Source organism: Eptesicus fuscus, chromosome 3, assembly GCF_027574615.1.
Source record: "Eptesicus fuscus isolate TK198812 chromosome 3, DD_ASM_mEF_20220401, whole genome shotgun sequence".
Taxonomy (NCBI): Eukaryota; Metazoa; Chordata; class Mammalia; order Chiroptera; family Vespertilionidae; genus Eptesicus; species Eptesicus fuscus.
The window spans coordinates 67,943,219-67,961,070 of record NC_072475.1 but is presented as its reverse complement, the minus strand read 5'-3'; the positions used below and the strand labels follow the sequence as shown (position 1 = coordinate 67,961,070).

Here is a 17,852-nt window from a genome sequence, read left to right as displayed (position 1 = left end):
GAAATGCCGTGCAATTGGGATTTGGTGAGCAGCGAGGATAATAGAAGAGATTGACATGACTTCTATAGAAGAGTTATTTTTAAGCTTAGAGAATGCCTATCCCCATGCTGAAAGGGCCTTTAGAAAATAATATTGGGATTGAAAGACAATGGAAGCAAAATTCCCATCATCTGGGAGAGCTGTGCTGGTCTGCAGGGTGCTGCTGCCACCTGCTGCATGAAAACAGCCATGGAGCAGCTGTCACCTGGGTCTCGCAGCTGCAGGGCACCAGGTGCATTCAATTAAGAGTCTGTGAGCATCTGAATTTCTTTTTCCCTCTCTTAGAGTCTGGGTGGGTCCCAAAGGAAAACTAGTCAAATCTGATGACCTTCGGCTGCAGAGGTTTCTAGATATAAGAACCATGAACCAGGCCCTGAATAAATACCCAGAGAAGGCCAGTTTGCCCAGCAGCCACTGACCAGGTGCTTTGAGTAGCCAAACCCAATGAGAGGTAAGGATTCCATTAAAAGTGAATAGATAGCTCAGGGAAATATATGACAATTTTCCTTTTTTTTTAATTTAAGGTGTTTTATTTTATATTTTGGAGTTGCTTTACTTTAAAGCAATAAAAAATAGGAGACATCTAGCCCTGGCCAGTGTGGCTCACAGTTGGTTAGAGTTGTTCCTCACAACAAAAGGTTCAATTCCCAGTCAGGGCACATACCTAGGTTTAGGGTTTGGGCCCCAGTTGGGGTATGTACAAGAGGCAATCAATCAATGTTTCTCGTTCACACAAGTGTTCCTCTCTCTCTCTCTCTCTTCTCTCTCTCTCTCTCTCTCTCTCTCTCAAATCAATAAACATATCCTCAAACTAGGATTTTTTTTTAAATGGAGATATCTAAATACATCAAGTGGGGAGGGGTATTGTTCTTAGAGAATTCAATAAATTTACATGTTTATTGGTTCCACTTAGGTAAATTCCCCTTAATATGAGAAGTGGAGTGAGGTAACTAAATTTCTTCCCCAGGCTTGCAATGTGTCCCAATTTAGTAGGGACACCAACCTACAGATTAGGATCTCCCCAGTATATCTATCGAACTGTTTTTACCTCTATAGTCCATCACTGTCATTTACTGGAATTTCTAGGGGAAATGAGGAAGAGATGAAGGCATCAAGTGCCATGATGTCTCCTCCTTTCAATCAAAGACTCTAAACTCCCCAACTCTCTCTCTGAAATATGCTTGTCATCACCACCTAACCCAACACCTCCAGTAATCTGAGACTTAGTGGGGAGGTTGCGGGGGGGGGGGGGGGGAGGGGGTGGTAAATGCTTGAAGAGGCCTAAATTAGGAAATAGGTAACTCCATCTTCTGGCCTTTGCAGGAAACATCATTAGCTGAGTAGTAATGAGTAAGTATGACAATCATGGCAAGTATGTGTACAGGGTAGCCTGGACATCCAGGAAGTTGGTAGCCCTGTTTCACCATCTGTAAATCTCTCTTCTCCCAGCTAAAATCTAACCCCCTCAATGACAAGGATGATGCCTTATGTCTTAGCATCATTCATATTCACCCCAAGTCCCTGAATTGGGGAGATTAGTATGCACTTAATGACATGATGTCATGATACATGATACATGATGACAACCAGGTGAAAATTCTCTCTCCCTGGCCTCAAAAAGAAATTGTCACCTCGCGAATGAAGTCCCACCTTTGCCTTTGTCTTTAGGTTATCTGGGTGCTTCCAAAATGTAGTAGTGAGACTGAGGTCACAGAATACTTCACCCATTGTCCATACAGTTGTATGTTGACACATACATTACTCATTTTTATTCTTTGTTTATTACACTTAACACTGCAGTCTTCCAACTAACGCTTGTCTTCTTAATGTTGGAAGGTGAAGATGGTCTATTTTATCCTAAGCTAGAAAACCATGAAGTCAGATCTGTCAAGGGACACTCATCATGTCTGAAGAGTCACTTCCCTGTTCTCCTATCTTGGTCCTCTGTAAATGGAAGTTACTGGCCAGATGTAACATGCTTGGTGGCTAGCTAAGGTAGGAACTTCTCTGCCTTTGCATTCTGATCGTTTCAGACTTGCTCTCTATGGTTTGGGGCTGAGACACAAGCTTTTATGCCATCAGCAGAAGAGGCCTTCCACCAGCACTGTGGGCAACTTCCCTGTCTAACTTCCAGTGCTTCCCAGACCAGGGGCAGAAAAGGAGCCCTCACTCCCCCACCCCCAGGAAATGTGGGTCCCCTGCAAGAGGGGGACAATAAAGTTTGGTTTGATAGTTGATGCTCCCCTCAGTTACTTTTCAGATTTTATTAAATGTGTTAATGTTTTGTTCTTTCACCCCGGAGCAATTCTGGAAAGCAAATACATTTTAAAATTGAACAGAAAAACTATTATAAAAGACACGAGGCTCACATTTGTTAAATGACTTTGTGCTCCTGAAAGAAGTGCATGAAAAGCACATTATGAAGTGCTCTGCGTGATTTCCTTTGGATTTAGAAGGAGCTCGACTGACACAGAGATCCTGACAGAGAGAATCTGTGGGTACTGAAAAGTCTTTTAACAAAGGTGATACACAAGGTTTCAGAGAACAATTTTGACTCTGTTCTGTTGAAGGTTATACTGAGCTCTGAACCACATTACTTTCCTGTCTACGTTTCATTTCCTGGGGTCTTGCCAAGTGATAAACAGACACGGGCGTGTGGTAGATTTGGGGTTTTTCAGTGTGAATAGGGTGGCTCAAGTTTGTTTAGTTAAAGGCATCAGTTGACTTCTGTGATCATGGTGAAAATGCTGCTGTAAGGCCTTGAGGAGACAATGGAGAAAAAATGGACATACCGTGCTGTCTATTCCATCATCCAGATACATTTTGTCAGGGGTAAGGCTTCCAGTTGTACTTTCTTGTCAAATCAGCCACTTTAGGGGGCGAGGGAGGCCTCTTGCTCATTGAAGATGCCTCATATTGCTGTTGAAATTGAGCACAAAGGCAGATCGTTCCGAAGGTTTTCAGTTATGTATTTAAGCAGCAGCTATGGGGGTGCTGTTAGAGTCTACAAAGGATTACTAAGGAACAATAAAACCAAGAAGGGGATGGGTGGTTTGTGCCACTGCTCAGAGACATTTTTACCCATTTCCTTCCTAAGAGGATCTCTGGAGTAACTGGGAAATTTTGCTTCTTATAAATGAAATGTTCTCCAAACGATAGTCAGAACAACTCTGGAATACTACAAAAATAAATAACTCATAAAGCCATCAATGTTCAGAGATCCTTGCTCAACTTTTTTCTCTCTTTCAACTATCCTTTTTTTCTTCTTTTGGATATAACAAGCATTTCTCCTCTAAATACGAATGTTGTTGGCAGTTGAGCATATGTTGAATTTAATGAGCCATGTGCAGGTAACAGACCTGGGAGACATAGCAGGGTCTTTATGACAGTGGGAACCAAAGCCTAACGGGCCTATTTAGAAATGGTAGGAAGAAAGATTAGCTCTGTATCCCACAGCATGAGGGTATTATAGCGATCCTGGGTGTCTTAAGAATTAACTCTGCTTTTCAGATAGAGCTACTAAGATTTTTAAGGAGAATTTCTAAATCAAAGGAGACTTTGGAATATAATGCGGTAGATAGGATCAGAAGCATATTATCCGGCAAAGGAGAGCTCACAGGGAGATACATTAAACTGTACTAACCTCTGCCTACCCATGCTTTTGCATCCATAAAAGTGTAATAATTCCTGTTTGTCAAGTACCTTTGAGAGCCTTGTTTCTTCTTAGTTGCTTGTCATCGTTTTATCTTTTCCCTTTGTTAGCTTCTGTAGTACTTGTCACAATAATATGTCATTCCTTTAAAAGTATTCCATGTTCATTCTAAAACCGAGGCCTACGCTATTGAAGGTATGTCAAAGATGCAATACTTAACATACTTTGAGTCCCCTCTACCATTTGATCGGAGAACTGATGGGAGAGAATCTTCTTTTATATCTAGTATTTCAAAGCATTGATTATAGATGATGCTAACCAAATGATTTATCTTTAGTGGAAATTTTACCTGAGGTATTTTTTCCCTTCTCCCCCCATAAACTCCAACTACATGGAGATAAAAGCCCTTTCAATCCATATATATTGAATGTCAAATTTCCTACCCTTCTCAGCCAATCTGGGGGTCATTTTGAAGGTTATGAGGTTATAGAAAGAGGGCAGATTCTAGGCAGCCCAATTCATATTCTTTTACTGAGGTATGACTTTGAACAAACAACTTAATCTGCCTGTGCCTCAGTTGCCTCTTTGAAAAGGAGTGTTAATAATATCACTCTAGTATGTGAGAAGGATTAAACATGACAGTATATGTAAACACCTCTTGTATGTATATTTTTTAAAAACTGCTACACAGAGTTTATAGTTGTTTTTGTAGTTTTAGAAAATACCATTTGAGTGTTACATGCAGCTGTTGATGCATTACCCAAAAAAAGCCAATTGTATTAAATGTAAGAATAGTTGCCATAATAAGTTTGATGGTGAATTTCAATTTTAAAATAGTCTTGATTTTATTCACCAGTAGCTAGAGATCTTGTTATTTTTTAGATTAGCCCAACCAACAAAAAGTAAACATTCAGAAGTCAGTAAGTTCCTCTCTTATCCTAAAGTAAATGCCTCCTCACATGTATTGAGATCCAGGCTTCTCTATCTGGGTCGTGCATGAGCTCTCTCCAATCCCCGAGGCAGCCAGGGAGAACATTCCTGTGGTGCTCACTCACTTCATCAAAGCCATCCAAGTTTATAATTAAGAGTCACTCCATGTGAATCATGTAAACTGATGGCTCATGTTCTTCCTTTGCAGGGATATGGGAAGGAAAATTCAACGCAGGAGAAGACATTTATGCTTTACCTGGCTCTGATGTCAATCTGACCTGCCAAACCCAGAAGAAAGGCATCTTGGTGCAAATGCAATGGTCCAAGGTCACCAAAAAGGTGGACCTCATTGCCCTTTATCACCCCCAATATGGCTTCCACTGTGCCAGTGGGGTTCCCTGTAAGTCACTGGTGACTTTCACAGAAACTCCTGGGAATGTGTCAACATGGACTCTGCACTTAAGGAACATGTCCTCCTCACTCAGTGGGAAGTATGAGTGCAGCTTTATTTTTTACCCACAAGGCAGTCAGACTAAAATCTACAACCTTCTCATTCAGGAAAATGGTAAGCACCAATATGTATTATGTGCCAACTATGGGCTAAGCATGGTACTAATTATGCAAAGTTGAACAGAAAGTGGTATTGCTTGTAAGGGAGATAGAAACTGATCAAATAATTCCACCAATAAATGTAAAATTGCAACAGCGATAAGCAACAAGAATTGCAATGATCTTGTGAGAGAGAATATAATAGCTGTCAGGGAAATTGTCTCTGAGAAAGCAACGTCCAAGCTGAGGTCTAAAGAAAGACTAGGTGTTCACACCATTTCAGAGGTGGGAGGTAGGTGAGTGACCCAGAGAGAGGCAACAGCTTGTGTGAAGGGCTTTGCAGTGTCTGAGGAAATGAGAAATATCAGTGGGACTGTGGTGCAGAGATTAGGGGATGAAGTACGAGATATGGTAAGGGCCTGATCTTATAAGGCATTGTCATCCATGTTTGAGGTTTTGATTTTTATCGTGGAAAGACATTGAAGCATTTTCAGCAAATGATGGTATGACATTTATTGCCTAGTTGTATTTGTGTTATGAAAAGATCATCCTGACCTTAGTATGAGAATGAAATGAAGGTGGATAAGAAGGAAACACTGGACACAAATTAGGAAGCAATCTTAGGAACCCAGAGGAGACAGAATGTTGTTTGGGTTGATATAAAAAGAAAAAGATTGAAGAAAGAAAAAGAGAAATTTTATGCACTGGGCATAAAAGAGACATGACTTGGTAATATAAGACAATTGCAGTATGAGTGAAGGAGAGAGAAAAATTGAGGTTGCTATTCAGCTGTCTGGCACACACACCTGAATGGCAGTGCCATGTGCCAGGATAGGAGGCAAAGAGGATAGAGCAGGTTTGTGGAGGAATTCACAGAAGTGCTCTGGCTATATTTAATATAGGGTAGCTAAGGGTGCCAACAAGGCTGCTGCACATGTAGCGTTCACACAAACATGCTTTGGACACCTGCTCTGCAGGCAGGAGTCCTAGGCTTAATTAAGTTCTAGCTCCTTTCTGGCTAGAAAGGAATTTCACCTGAGATCTGTCATGTCATTCTCTGAGTCCACCTGGAAAATCACCATAATAATTCCCACCCTAAAGTACTTGGTCATAAAATCAATTATTTCTATTTCTACTAATAAGTCAACAAATGAAAAGTGCACTGGAAATGGAATGTTTTTAACTCAAGGCAAAGTGGCCTAGTAATACAAGAAAAACAAAAACAGAAAATAACTCATGAAGGCTATGCTAAGGGGGGCATAGAGCTGCCCATGACAAGCAGGTATGGATTTATTACCTCCTCTCCATTTATTAGCAAGAAATAAGACCATGGGATTGAAACAGCCCACCTACAGACTAGACCCTTTTCCACCACCACCTTACAATGCGCTAGTCCCATTGCTGTTTGTTTTCCAGAAAAAAAAAAAAGAAAGCAGTTGAGTTCAATTGGGGATAGGGTTGGGTGGGGTTGAGTGAATAGAAATAAGTAGAACATCATTTATGCATTGGGGTCAGGCAGCTCAGATTTTAATGTTAACTCTGTTGTTTACTATATACATCATCTTTGCCAAGTTATTTAAAGTCTCTAAGCTTTTGTTTCCTTATATAACAAACGTAATAGGTAATTATAGTGCCTCCTTCATAGATATCATTATTTTGATGATTAAAAGAGATAATCTATGTGAAGCACTTAGCATGGTTCCTATCGAAGGATACAAGTGTGGTAAACGGTAGTTTTCATTAAGTATAATATAGTACTGAGTAAATTATTTTTTAATTCTTATTAAAAATGAATCCTCCTCCCTCTTTTTATACTTGCCTAATTTGGAACCCAAGAGTCCATTTGTTATACGTGAGCACAAGTACACATTGACCTTGGCTTAGACATAGATTTTTTACTTCTGCCTAGATCTGGAAACTACACGATTACATATCTGAGGACTTACTGTTTACTCTTCAAGATTGGCAACATAGATTGATATGCCTCTAGGAAATAGGATACAGATCCTATATGAAATATGATGTCTTCAGCATGAAGTCAGAAATGGAAAAGAGGTAGTGTGTTCTCTAAAATGAAGAGTGGTACTGCCTTTAAGGAAAGTGTGTTTCTTAAAATAAAGGGCAACCCAAGGGGCCCAGTTGTAGCTACAAAAAAAAAAACAAACAAAAAACCCTGCACGTCAATAGAGAGACAGAGCCAGGTCTGCATCCTGTGTGGTTAGAAAATCCCCAGTCTTCTGACTTAGCTTTGCTGCTGTTCAGCTGGATTGGATGAAAAGCAATGGCCTCGGTGTCAGGGAAATGGTTCTAGCATTGTGTATTTAGGTAGAAAGGGAGGAAAATAGAAACAAGGGGAAAAAAATTCTTCACTGTGGAGCGACTAAAAATGTAAGCCTGGCATAGAGCTAAGGGGTAGACACTCAGAGAAGGCAGTTGCCATTCAAAAGCCCTGACAGGCCCCCACACAATGATAGATCTTTTCCCCCTTTGTTCTTTTGATCTTCTCTCACTTCTATTCATACTCGTGCCATTTCCCTCTTAAATCCCTGAGAGATCTTTACATTTGCAAGCTAGTTGGGTGGGCAAAGCACACATGAATTGCAAACATTTATGATGTACATAAATAGATGCAAATTGAAGTGATATATAAGAATCTAAATATGAAAATGCTGAGAAACCAGAGGCAGTTGGGACCTCTTCCTGTTTCCTTTCTGTTGTCATATGCGCTATTCCACCCCCTCCTCTGCTCACACAACAGGGCATGCTAACTCCTGTCCCCTGTTCCTTGAGGGCCTAGCTGAGAAGGGATGCTTTTCTCTTTTCTCAATATTTCATTCCTTTGTGTTAGTCAGTGCTCTGAGGCTGTGGATGAGGGTAGAAATATAATAGTTAGGTGTTTGTTTCTTTTAAAAATATATATTTGTATTGATTTCAGAGAGGAAGGAAGAAGGAGAGATAGAAACATCAACAATGAGAGAGAATCATTGATCAGCTGCCTCCTGCAAACCCCCTACTGGGGATCAATCCCGAAACTGGGAATCAAACCATGATCTCCTAGTTCATAGGTCGATGCTCAACCACTGAGCTATGGCAGCTGGGCTGGTGTTTGCTTCTTACTCATTTTTACTCAACAGGGTTTCCCCTTAGGTTAGGAGCTTTCAAGTTATTGATGTAAGATTGTAAGATGTTGATGCATTTTAAAATTTGTAGTTATTAGGATTCATTATAAGAGTATATTGTGACTTTAATTTCCCAGATTACAACAAAAGCCTTAGAGGCCTTTTACCTTTAGTCACCATGCTGTATATTAGCTCCCCAGAACTTATTTATCTTATAACTGGAAGTTTGTACTTTTTTACCTCCTTTACACATTTTTCCAATCCCCCACCTCCACCTTTGGCAAGCACTAATCTGTTCTCTGTATCTCTGATTTCATTTATTTTTTAGATTCCACATATAGGTGAAATCATGCAGTACTTGTCTTTCTCTGTCTTATTTATTTCACTTAGCATAATGCTTTCAAGGTCCATCCATCCTATCTGAATGGCAGGATTTCCTTTTCATGGCTGAATAATATTCCATTGTGTATCAGAACATTTCCTTTACCCATTTATCCATTGATGGGCACTTATGTTGTTTCCATATGTTTGGCTATTATAAATAACTAGAGGCCAGGTGCATGAAATTCGTGCATGGAGGGTGGGTCCCTCAGCCCAGCCTGCACCCTTTTGCAATGCGGGATGCCTCGGGGGATGTCCAACTGCTGGGTTAGACTCGATCCTGCAGGGGCCTAAACAGGCAGTCAGACATCCCTCTAGCAATCCAGGACCACTGGCTCCTAACCACTCACCTGCCTGCCTGCCTGATCACCCCTAACCATTCTGCCTTCCTGATCACCCCCAACCACTCGCCTGCCTGCCTGATCTCCCCTAACTGCTTTCCTGCCTGCCTGATCGCCCCTAACCATTTGCTTGCCTGCCTGATCACCCCTAACTGCTTGCCTGCCTGCCTGATCACCCCTAACCACCTCTGCCTAGGCCCCGTCATGGTGGCTTTGTCCAGAATGACATTCGGAATGACGTCCAGAAGGTCTAATTAGCATATTATGTTTTTATTATTATAGATGCTGCAATTAACATATGAATGCAGATATTTATTGAGACAATAATTTCATTTCATTTAGATATATATCCAGAAGTGGGATTGATAGATCACATGGTAGTTCTATGTTTAATTTTTTGAGGAATCTCCATACAGTTTTCTATAGTGGCTGTACCAGTTTGCATTCTCATCAGCAGTGTACAAGGCTTACCTTTTCTCCACATTCTCACCAACACTTGTTATCTCTTGTCTTTTTGATAATAGCCATTCTATTATGAAGTGACATCTTATTGTGGTTTTGATTTGCATTTCCCTGATGAATAATGATGTTGAGCACCTTTTCATGTACCTGTTGGCATGTGTATGTCTTCTTTAGAAAACTGAATTCAATTCCTTTGCCCATTTTTAAATCAGGTTGTTTGTTTGTTTTTGTTATTGAGTTGTATGAATTCTTTATATATTTTGGATAGTAACCCTTTATTAGATATATTAGAGGCCTGGTGCACAAAATTCGTACATAGGGGCCGGGGGATCCCTCAGCCCGGCCTGCACCCTCTCGCAATCTGGGACCCCTCAGGGGATGTCCGACTGCTGGTTTAGTCGGACATCCCTCTTGCAATCGGGGAACACTGGCTCCTAACTGCTCACCTGCCTGCCTGCCTGATCGTCCCTAACCACTCAACTGCCTACCTTATCACCTCTAAGCACTCACCTGCCTGCCTAATTGCCCCTAATCACCTCTGCCTGCCTACCTGATCACCCCTAACCACTCACCTGCCTGCCTCATCACCCCTAACCATTCGCCTGCCTGCCTCATCACCCCTAACCACCTCTGTATCAGCCTCCACTGCAGCAGCTTTGTCCAGAAGGACATCCGGAATGATGTCTGGTAGGTTGTTTGGCTGTCCAGGCTAATTAGCATATTATGCTTTTATTATTATAGATGATTTGCAAATATTTTCTCCCATTCAGTAGGTTGCCTTTTCTTTTGATGATTTCCTTTGATGTACAAAAGTTTTTAGTTTGTAGTAGTTCCACTTTTTGATTTTTCCTTTTGACTTTTCATTTTACTATTAAATAAAAAAACATTCAAGTTTTTAATCCATCTTGAGTTGAATTTTGTGTATGGTGTAAGGTAGAGGTTTGTTTTATTCTTTTGCATGTGGCTGTTCAGTTTTTCCAGCACCATTTATTAAAGAGGTTGTCCTTTTCCCATGGAATACCCTTGATTCCTTTATAATAAATTAGTTGATCATATCTGTGTAGATTTCTTTCTGGGCTTTCTATTCTGTTCCATTGATCTATATATGTTTTTATAATATAAGTTGTTCTTGAATTTGAATGCTAGCTCTTCTTAAATTGTTGTATAACTCTTTATCTAACAAATATTTTTAACAAATATGTTATAGTGCTAGGCATGAGGAATACAGTGGTATGCATTAGACATGATTCTGTCCTCGGGAATCAGGAAGTCCAATGGGAGGAGACAGACATTAATCAAATAAGAAAACAAATTTCAAATTACAATAGTGAGAAGTGCTCTTCAGTAAGAAATTAGACAGTGTTACAAGAAGGCATAATATAAAAATCAAGAAAGTTTTCCTGGAGAAATGACACTTGATCAGGCATTAGCCAGGTAATGGTGGGGAATATAGTTTTACATAGAACAGAGTGTGCAAAGACTCTGTGGTAGGAGGAAGATATGGCAACTGTGGGGAATTTTAAAAGGTATTAAGGTTTTTTAAAGGACCAGTTTTGAAAGGAAAGCAGTTAATAAGGCTAGAGAGATTGATTAGTCTGGTTAAGTTTTGTTTTTATCCTAAAAACTTGGAAAATAATTAAAAGGTGGTTTGTTTTTATTTTTATTGTTTTATCTTGCATGTCAAAGAGATTATTGTGATCAACATTTAGAATGGATTGGAGAAGGGCTGAGAGGATAGTTAGTGTAGGACAGTTAGAAGGCAATGGTAGAAATCTAGGTGAGAGATAAAGGTAAAACTGAGAAAAGTGGCAGTAGATGGAGAAGAATGCTCAGATTAGAAATATGTAGAAGAATTAACCTATAGAATTTGGTGGCAGATTGCTTATGTGGAGTGAGGAATAAAAAGCAGTATCAAGGATGATGCCTTGGTTTTAAAAATGTAGAACAGGAAAAAAAATGGGAAATTACTCATTGTGTTAGAAAACACAATGGGTGGTCAGATTGCATAGGGATTATTTTGAGTTTGACTTCATCCATGTTGAGTTAGACAGGAAGTTGAAACATACAGAAGATGTCAGGCAAACAACTGGATATACAATTCCTGATCTAGATACAGATTTAACAGAAGACACAAACTGGTGAGCCACCTGAGTGTGGGTGCTAACTGAAGTTCTGGAAGTGAAAGAAATCATATAGAGGTAGAAAATCAACTAAGAAAAGCAATGTGGCCCTTCAGCAGAGTCTATGGTGATGGATGGAGAAAAGCAAATGTTCAAATTGAATAGAACAGTAACTAAAGAGGCAGGAGTAAAATTGGGAGAGTTGCATTATAAAAACCTATAATAATAATAATAATTAATAAAGGAAGTAGCCATTGCTTCTGATGTTTCTGAGAGGGCAAAATGATTATTGTATTGTATTTATAAACATAAAATTTATTGATCACAAGAGTTGTTTTGTGTCATTATTAGAGTTGGAAGTCAGAGGGAAGGAAGAAAAGGTATGAAGAGAAGTCAAAGAAGTGAAAACAGCAAATATTGACACAACCTCTAAGAAATGTGTCAGTAGTAATGCAAAGGGTAGGAAAGCTTAAATGAGGATTTTCATTCACATGGTCATGGTAATGGTGGTGGCAGTGACAGTTTTATTTAATGAAAGACATTGACTATTGTTTCAAGGCAATAAGCAAGATGCGGTTGAGAGTAGTTAAATATACAATGAAAAAGGTAAAATAAATAAATTAAAGTTTCTGAGAAGATGGGGGCAATGAGATCCATAATATTCGTAGTAGGACTATCTTGAAATGGAAAAAAGAACTTTTTTTTTTATTATACCAGGAGAGAAGGAAATTAGAATGAGTACATATGATAAGGTATGTGCCATCTTATAATCTTTTCTCTAAAATGGAGATTATCTTCAGGCAAATAAGGAGGCTTCAGAAAAAGACATTTGGAGAGGTTTGAAATACCTTCTATAGATAGAAGGAAAATGAGTTCACTAGGTAAATGTATTTGGATATTTGATCAGTGTTGAACATTCATTTGACTGTGGTATGAAAATACAGGAAAAACAGTTTTCACTGTGGCTTTCTCCAGCACTGCTTGGCTGTTTGGGTCTGTGCATTAAAAAGTAAACAGTTTGGGTCTACCACAGTCTGATTCTCTTTAAACGGATGAAAGAAAAGGCAAGGGACTTGGGATATTAGAAAGAATATTATTGAAATGATAGAAACTATGGAATTTAGCTTGATAATGAGGGAAGAAAAGAAAGAAGACAGGTGATGGATTGAGGAAAAGTAGACATATCAACTCATTAAAAAATCCAATAAGGTCAGATAACAGTTGAGATGGGACTAGTTGCATAAGAAGAAGATGTAGGTTTGAATTAGTTTGTAGGTTTGAATTAGTATTTTGTAGGTGAAGCAATAGTGCCTGGTGATAGGTCTGAGATGTGATTGTGAGAGTACATGGCTGAAATGGAGTGGAGATAGTTGATGGAGATGACAGTGGAAAGAACTGAGAGGCCAGGTATTGAATAGATCATCTACATGGTCACTGAAATTACCCAGGATTATATCAAAGAATAATGGATGATGGAAAGTTAGAGCAGAAGTCAGCAAACATTCTCTGAAGGGCTAGATAGTAACTATTTTAGGCTTTGTGGTCCATACCAGTGGTCGGCAAACTGCAGCTCGCGAGCTACATGCGGCTCTTTGGCCCCTTGAGTGTGGCTCTTCCACAAAATACCACGGGTGGGTGCGCATGTACAGTGCGATTGAAACTTCGTGGCCCATGCACAGAAGTTGGTTTTCGGCTCTCAAAAGAAATTTCAATTGTTGTACTGTTGATATTTGGCTCTGTTGACTAATGAGTTTGCCAACCACTGTCCATACAGTCTCTGTTATAACTACTCAACTCCACCTTTGTAGTATGAGAGCACCTCTATACAATACGTATGTTATAATAGAACCTTATTTACAAAACTAGAGGCCCAATGCACGAAATTTATGCACAGGTAGGGTCCCTAGGCCTGGCCGGCGATCAGGGCCGATCAGGGCTTTCTGGCTGCTGGCCAGGGCCTTCCTTCCCCAGCTTTTTCTGGCTGTTGGCTGGGGCCTTCCTTCATTCTGCGCTGCCTATGTGTGGTGGTCAGCACACATCATAGCAAGTGTTTGAACTCTCAGTCTCCCAGTCCAACTCCAGTGGGGACAATTTGCATATTAGGCTTTTATATATATAGATCAGGAAGAAAGCCAAATTTGGCCCACAGACCATAGTTTTACAACCATTGGGTAATAGGAATAATATTAGAGAAAAAAAGAAAGAAGACAGGTGATGGATTGAGGAAAAGTAGGGGAGAAGGATTCTTTAATTTTTTTCAAGTGTGTTACATATAGCTGCTAGTATCCAAGATGATTTTAGGTGATTCATGAAAAAACTTAAAAATTTCTAATTGTGGAAAATTTCAAACATATACAAAATTATATAGAATAGTATCATGAAGATAGCTGGAACTTATGAGAGATTAAACTATAACAAAATTCTAAACATATAACTTGAAAAATTATCAACTCACTAGAGGCCCGGTGCACAAAATCCGTGCACAGGGGAAGGGATGTACATGTGTGTCCCTCAGCCCAGTCTGCACCCTCTCCAATCTGGGACCACTCGAGGGATGTACAACTGCCTGTTTAGGCCTACTCCCCATGGGATCTGGCCTAAATGGGCAGTCAGACATCCTTCTCACAATCTAGGACTGCTGGCTCCCAACCGCTCGCCTGCCTGCCTGCCTGCCTGCCTGATTGCCCTAGCCGCTTCTACCTGCCAGCCTGATCACCCCCTAACCACTCCCCTTCCAGCCTAATCAATGCCTAACTGCTCCCTTGCCAGCCCAATTGCCCCTAACTGCCCTCCCCTGCCGGCCATCTTGTGGCAGCAATCTTGTGTCCACATGGGGGTAGCCATCTTTGACCACATGCGGGGCCATATTGTGTGTTGGAGTGATGGTCAATTTGCATATTACTCTTTTATTAGATAGGATATGCAATCTTGTTTTCCTTAAACTCTTATCAACTGCCCTCTCACAAAATACTTGAAGAAAATCAAGATACCCTATTCATTTCATAATAAATCTTTAAAAGATAAAGATGTTGAAAAAATATGTAGTCATGATACCACTATCAGAATTAAAAAAAAAAAAACACAAAAAAAATCTTAGTAAGTCCTTTTGTCATCAAATATCCAGTGGGACTCATAATCTTTAGTTTTACATTTGGTTTAAATTAGGATCCAAATAATCTCCATGTGTTGTGATTATTTAATAAATCTCTTCATCTGAAGGCTATGTTACATTGTTTATTTTTTTGTGTGTGATGTATTTGTTGAGTAAATTTGATTATCTACAGTCTGATTATCTCCATATCTATGTATTCCTCTTTCACCTTTTGGTTAAATACAGAGATTTGATCACATTAAGTTTTTTGTTTTTATATTTTGTTTTTTGGCAAGAGTACATCATAGATGATGTTATAGAATTACATCAGAAGCACATAATATCTGGCCATCCTATCTAATAAAAGAGCAATATGCAAATTGACCATCACACCAAGACACAAGGTGGCTGCCCCCATGTGGTCAAAGATGGCTGGCTGCCCCCATGTGGACACAAGGTGGCCGCCACAAGGTGGCCTGCAGGGGAGGGCAGTTGTGGGAAGTTAGGGGTGACCAGGACAGCAGAGGAGGGAAGTTGGGGGTGACCAGTTTGGCATAGGAGGGCTGTTGGGGGAAACTAGGCCAGCAAAGGAGGGTAGTTGGGGGAGGTCCAGGCCTGCAGGGGAGGGCAGTTGGAGGGACCAGGCCTGCAGAGGAAGGCAGTTGGGGGAACCAGGCCTGTAGGGGAGGACAGTTGGGGAATACCAGGCCTGCAGGGGAGGGCAGTTTAGGGGGGAGGCCTGCAGGGGAGAGCAGTTTGGAGGGACCAGTCCTGCAGTGGAGGACAGTTGGGGGGGACCAGGCCTGCAGTGGAGGGCAGTTGGGGTGGGGGAACCAGGCCTGTAGTGGAGGACAGTTTGGGGGGACCAGGTCAACAGGAGAGGACAGTTGGGGGGGACCAGGACTGCAGGGGAGGGCAGTTGGGGGAGACCAGACCTGCAGGGGAGGGCAGTTGGGGAGGAACCAGGCCTGCAGTGGAGGACAGTTGTGGGCGATCAGGCCAGCAGGGAGAGCTGTTAGGGGTGACTGGGCCAGCAGAGGAGGGCAGTTGGGGGAGACCAAGCCTGCAGGGGAGGGCAGTTGGGGGGGACCAGGCCTGCAGGGGAGAGCAGTTTGAGGGGACCAGGCCTGCAGGGGAAGGAAGTTGGAGGGAGGAACAAGACCTGCAGGGGAGGACAGTTGTGGGTGACCCAGGCCTGAAGGGGAGGGCAGTTGGGGGGCACCAGGCCTGCAGGGGAGGATAGTTGGGAGGGACCAGGTCAACAGAAGAGGGCAATTGGGGGGAACCAGGACAGTAGGGGAGGACAGTTGCGGGGCACCAGGCCTGCAGGGGAGGGCAATTGGGAGCCAGCAGTCCTGGACTGTGAGAGGGATGTCCGGCGGTCAGACATCCCTCAAGGGATCTGAGATTGGAGAGGATGCAGGCTGGGCTGAGGGACACCCCCTCTCCCCCCCCCTCCTGTGCACGAATTTCATGCACTGGGCCTCTAGTGTAATATTAGCAGCCACTAATGAATATTACCTAGATCCATTAATTTATTATGGATTTCCAAACAGATGTTCTAAACCTATTCCTTCATTTATTAGCTGATGCATTCTTATAAAGAAAATGTCCTCTTATCCACCAATTATTTACATGATATACAGTTTGTCTAAGAAAAGCAGAACAGATACTTACTTGGTATTTTCCCTTATTTAGCAGTTGTAAAAATAAATTGGTTCACTAGCACTCTTAAGTGACAGTAATTATTTTGTGTTAAGTGTCATGAATTTATATAATTTAAACCTAATCATGAGTTTTGATTCATATGGTTGTTATCTTTATTATGCTGAAAATGCCCCATATATGAAAGCTATTAATCGTTTGCATAAGCCAGCAGTCCTGGATTGTGAGAGGGATGTCCGACTGCCCATTTAGGCCCAATCCTACCGGGATCAGGCCTAAACGGGCAGTCGGACATCCCTCAAGGGGTCCCAGATTGGAGAGGGTACAGGCTGGGCTGAGGGACACCTGCCCCCATGCACGAATTTCGTGCACTGGGCCTCTAGTCTTACCTAATAATAGACAAACATGTAAATTGACCGTACCTTCGATAAGCCCACAGCCAATCAGTGACTATGCAAATTAACCCAACTAAGATGGTGGCTAATTTGCATAAGTAGGCGCCCAACGGCCTTCATCTGGGAACCAGGAACATCCTCAGCACCCAAAGTGAGAGGGAGCCAGCAATCGGAGCTAGTAGGAGCCAGCCATAGGAGGGAGAGCAAGCCAGCCATAGGAGGGAGAGCAAGCCAGCCATAGGAGGGAGAGGGAGCCAGCGATCAAAGTGAGAGGGAGCCAGCGAGAGCCAACGATCAGAGAGAGAGGGAGCCAGCCATCAGAGGGAGAGGGAGCCAGCAATAGGAGGGAGAGTGAGCCAGCCATAGGAGGGAGAGGGAGCCAGCCATCAGAGCGAGAGGGAGCCAGCCATCAGAGCGAGAGAGAGCCAGCAATCAGAGCGAGAAGGAGCCAGTGATCAGAGCCAGCGGGAGCCAGCAATCAGACTGAGAGGGAGCCATCCATAGGAGGGAGAGCGAGCCAGCCATAGGAGGGAGAGGGAGCCAGCGATTGGAGAGAGAAGGAGCCAGTGATTGGAGAGAGAAGGAGCCAGCCATCAGAGCGAGAGGGAGCCAGTGATCAGAGCCAGTGGGAGCCAGCATCGGAGGGAGAGCAAGCCAGCCATAGGAGAGAGAGGGAGCCAGTGATCAGAGTGAGAGGGAGCCAGTGATTGGAGGAAGCTAGAGGGCCCCATAGGCTTTAGGCCTGGGCAGGGGCAGAGCCAAAGATTGGAGGGTGCTGGAGGGCACCTGCCCAGGCCCGAGGCTTTAGGCCCCAGCAGGGACAAAGCTGGAGATTGGTGTGAACTGAGTTTCTAATCCACTTGATATATGTACCTTTTCTGATTGCTCATTGGCTAAGCTTCCTGTATGCCACTGGTAATATTCTTAGTAACTTGGTTAATAAGAATCCAAAAAGGTGATCTAGGGTTTTTCCACTACACTTCTGGAGAAAAAATTGAAGGTCTGCTGCTGGAGGGCTAAGAAATGTCATATCCTGTCCTAGCTGGATTGGCTCAGTGAATAATGCATTGGCCTACCAACAGCAGGGTCTGGGTTCAATTCTGATCAA

The 17,852-nt window shown here is 42.0% G+C and overlaps 1 protein-coding gene across 2 annotated transcripts in view; it reads left to right on the top strand.

Annotated features, from left to right (window-relative positions):
- Nucleotides 1–2,810: 2,810 nt before the first annotated feature.
- CD96 (CD96 molecule) overlaps nt 2,811–17,852 on the top strand; it is a 99,467-nt gene continuing 84,425 nt past the window's right edge. For both annotated transcript variants that reach the window (XM_028153251.2, XM_008146686.3), the window contains exons 1-2: nt 2,811–2,871; nt 4,830–5,186. In XM_028153251.2, coding sequence (XP_028009052.2) covers nt 2,811–2,871; nt 4,830–5,186 — 418 coding nt within the window. The remainder of the gene's footprint in view (nt 2,872–4,829; nt 5,187–17,852) is intronic.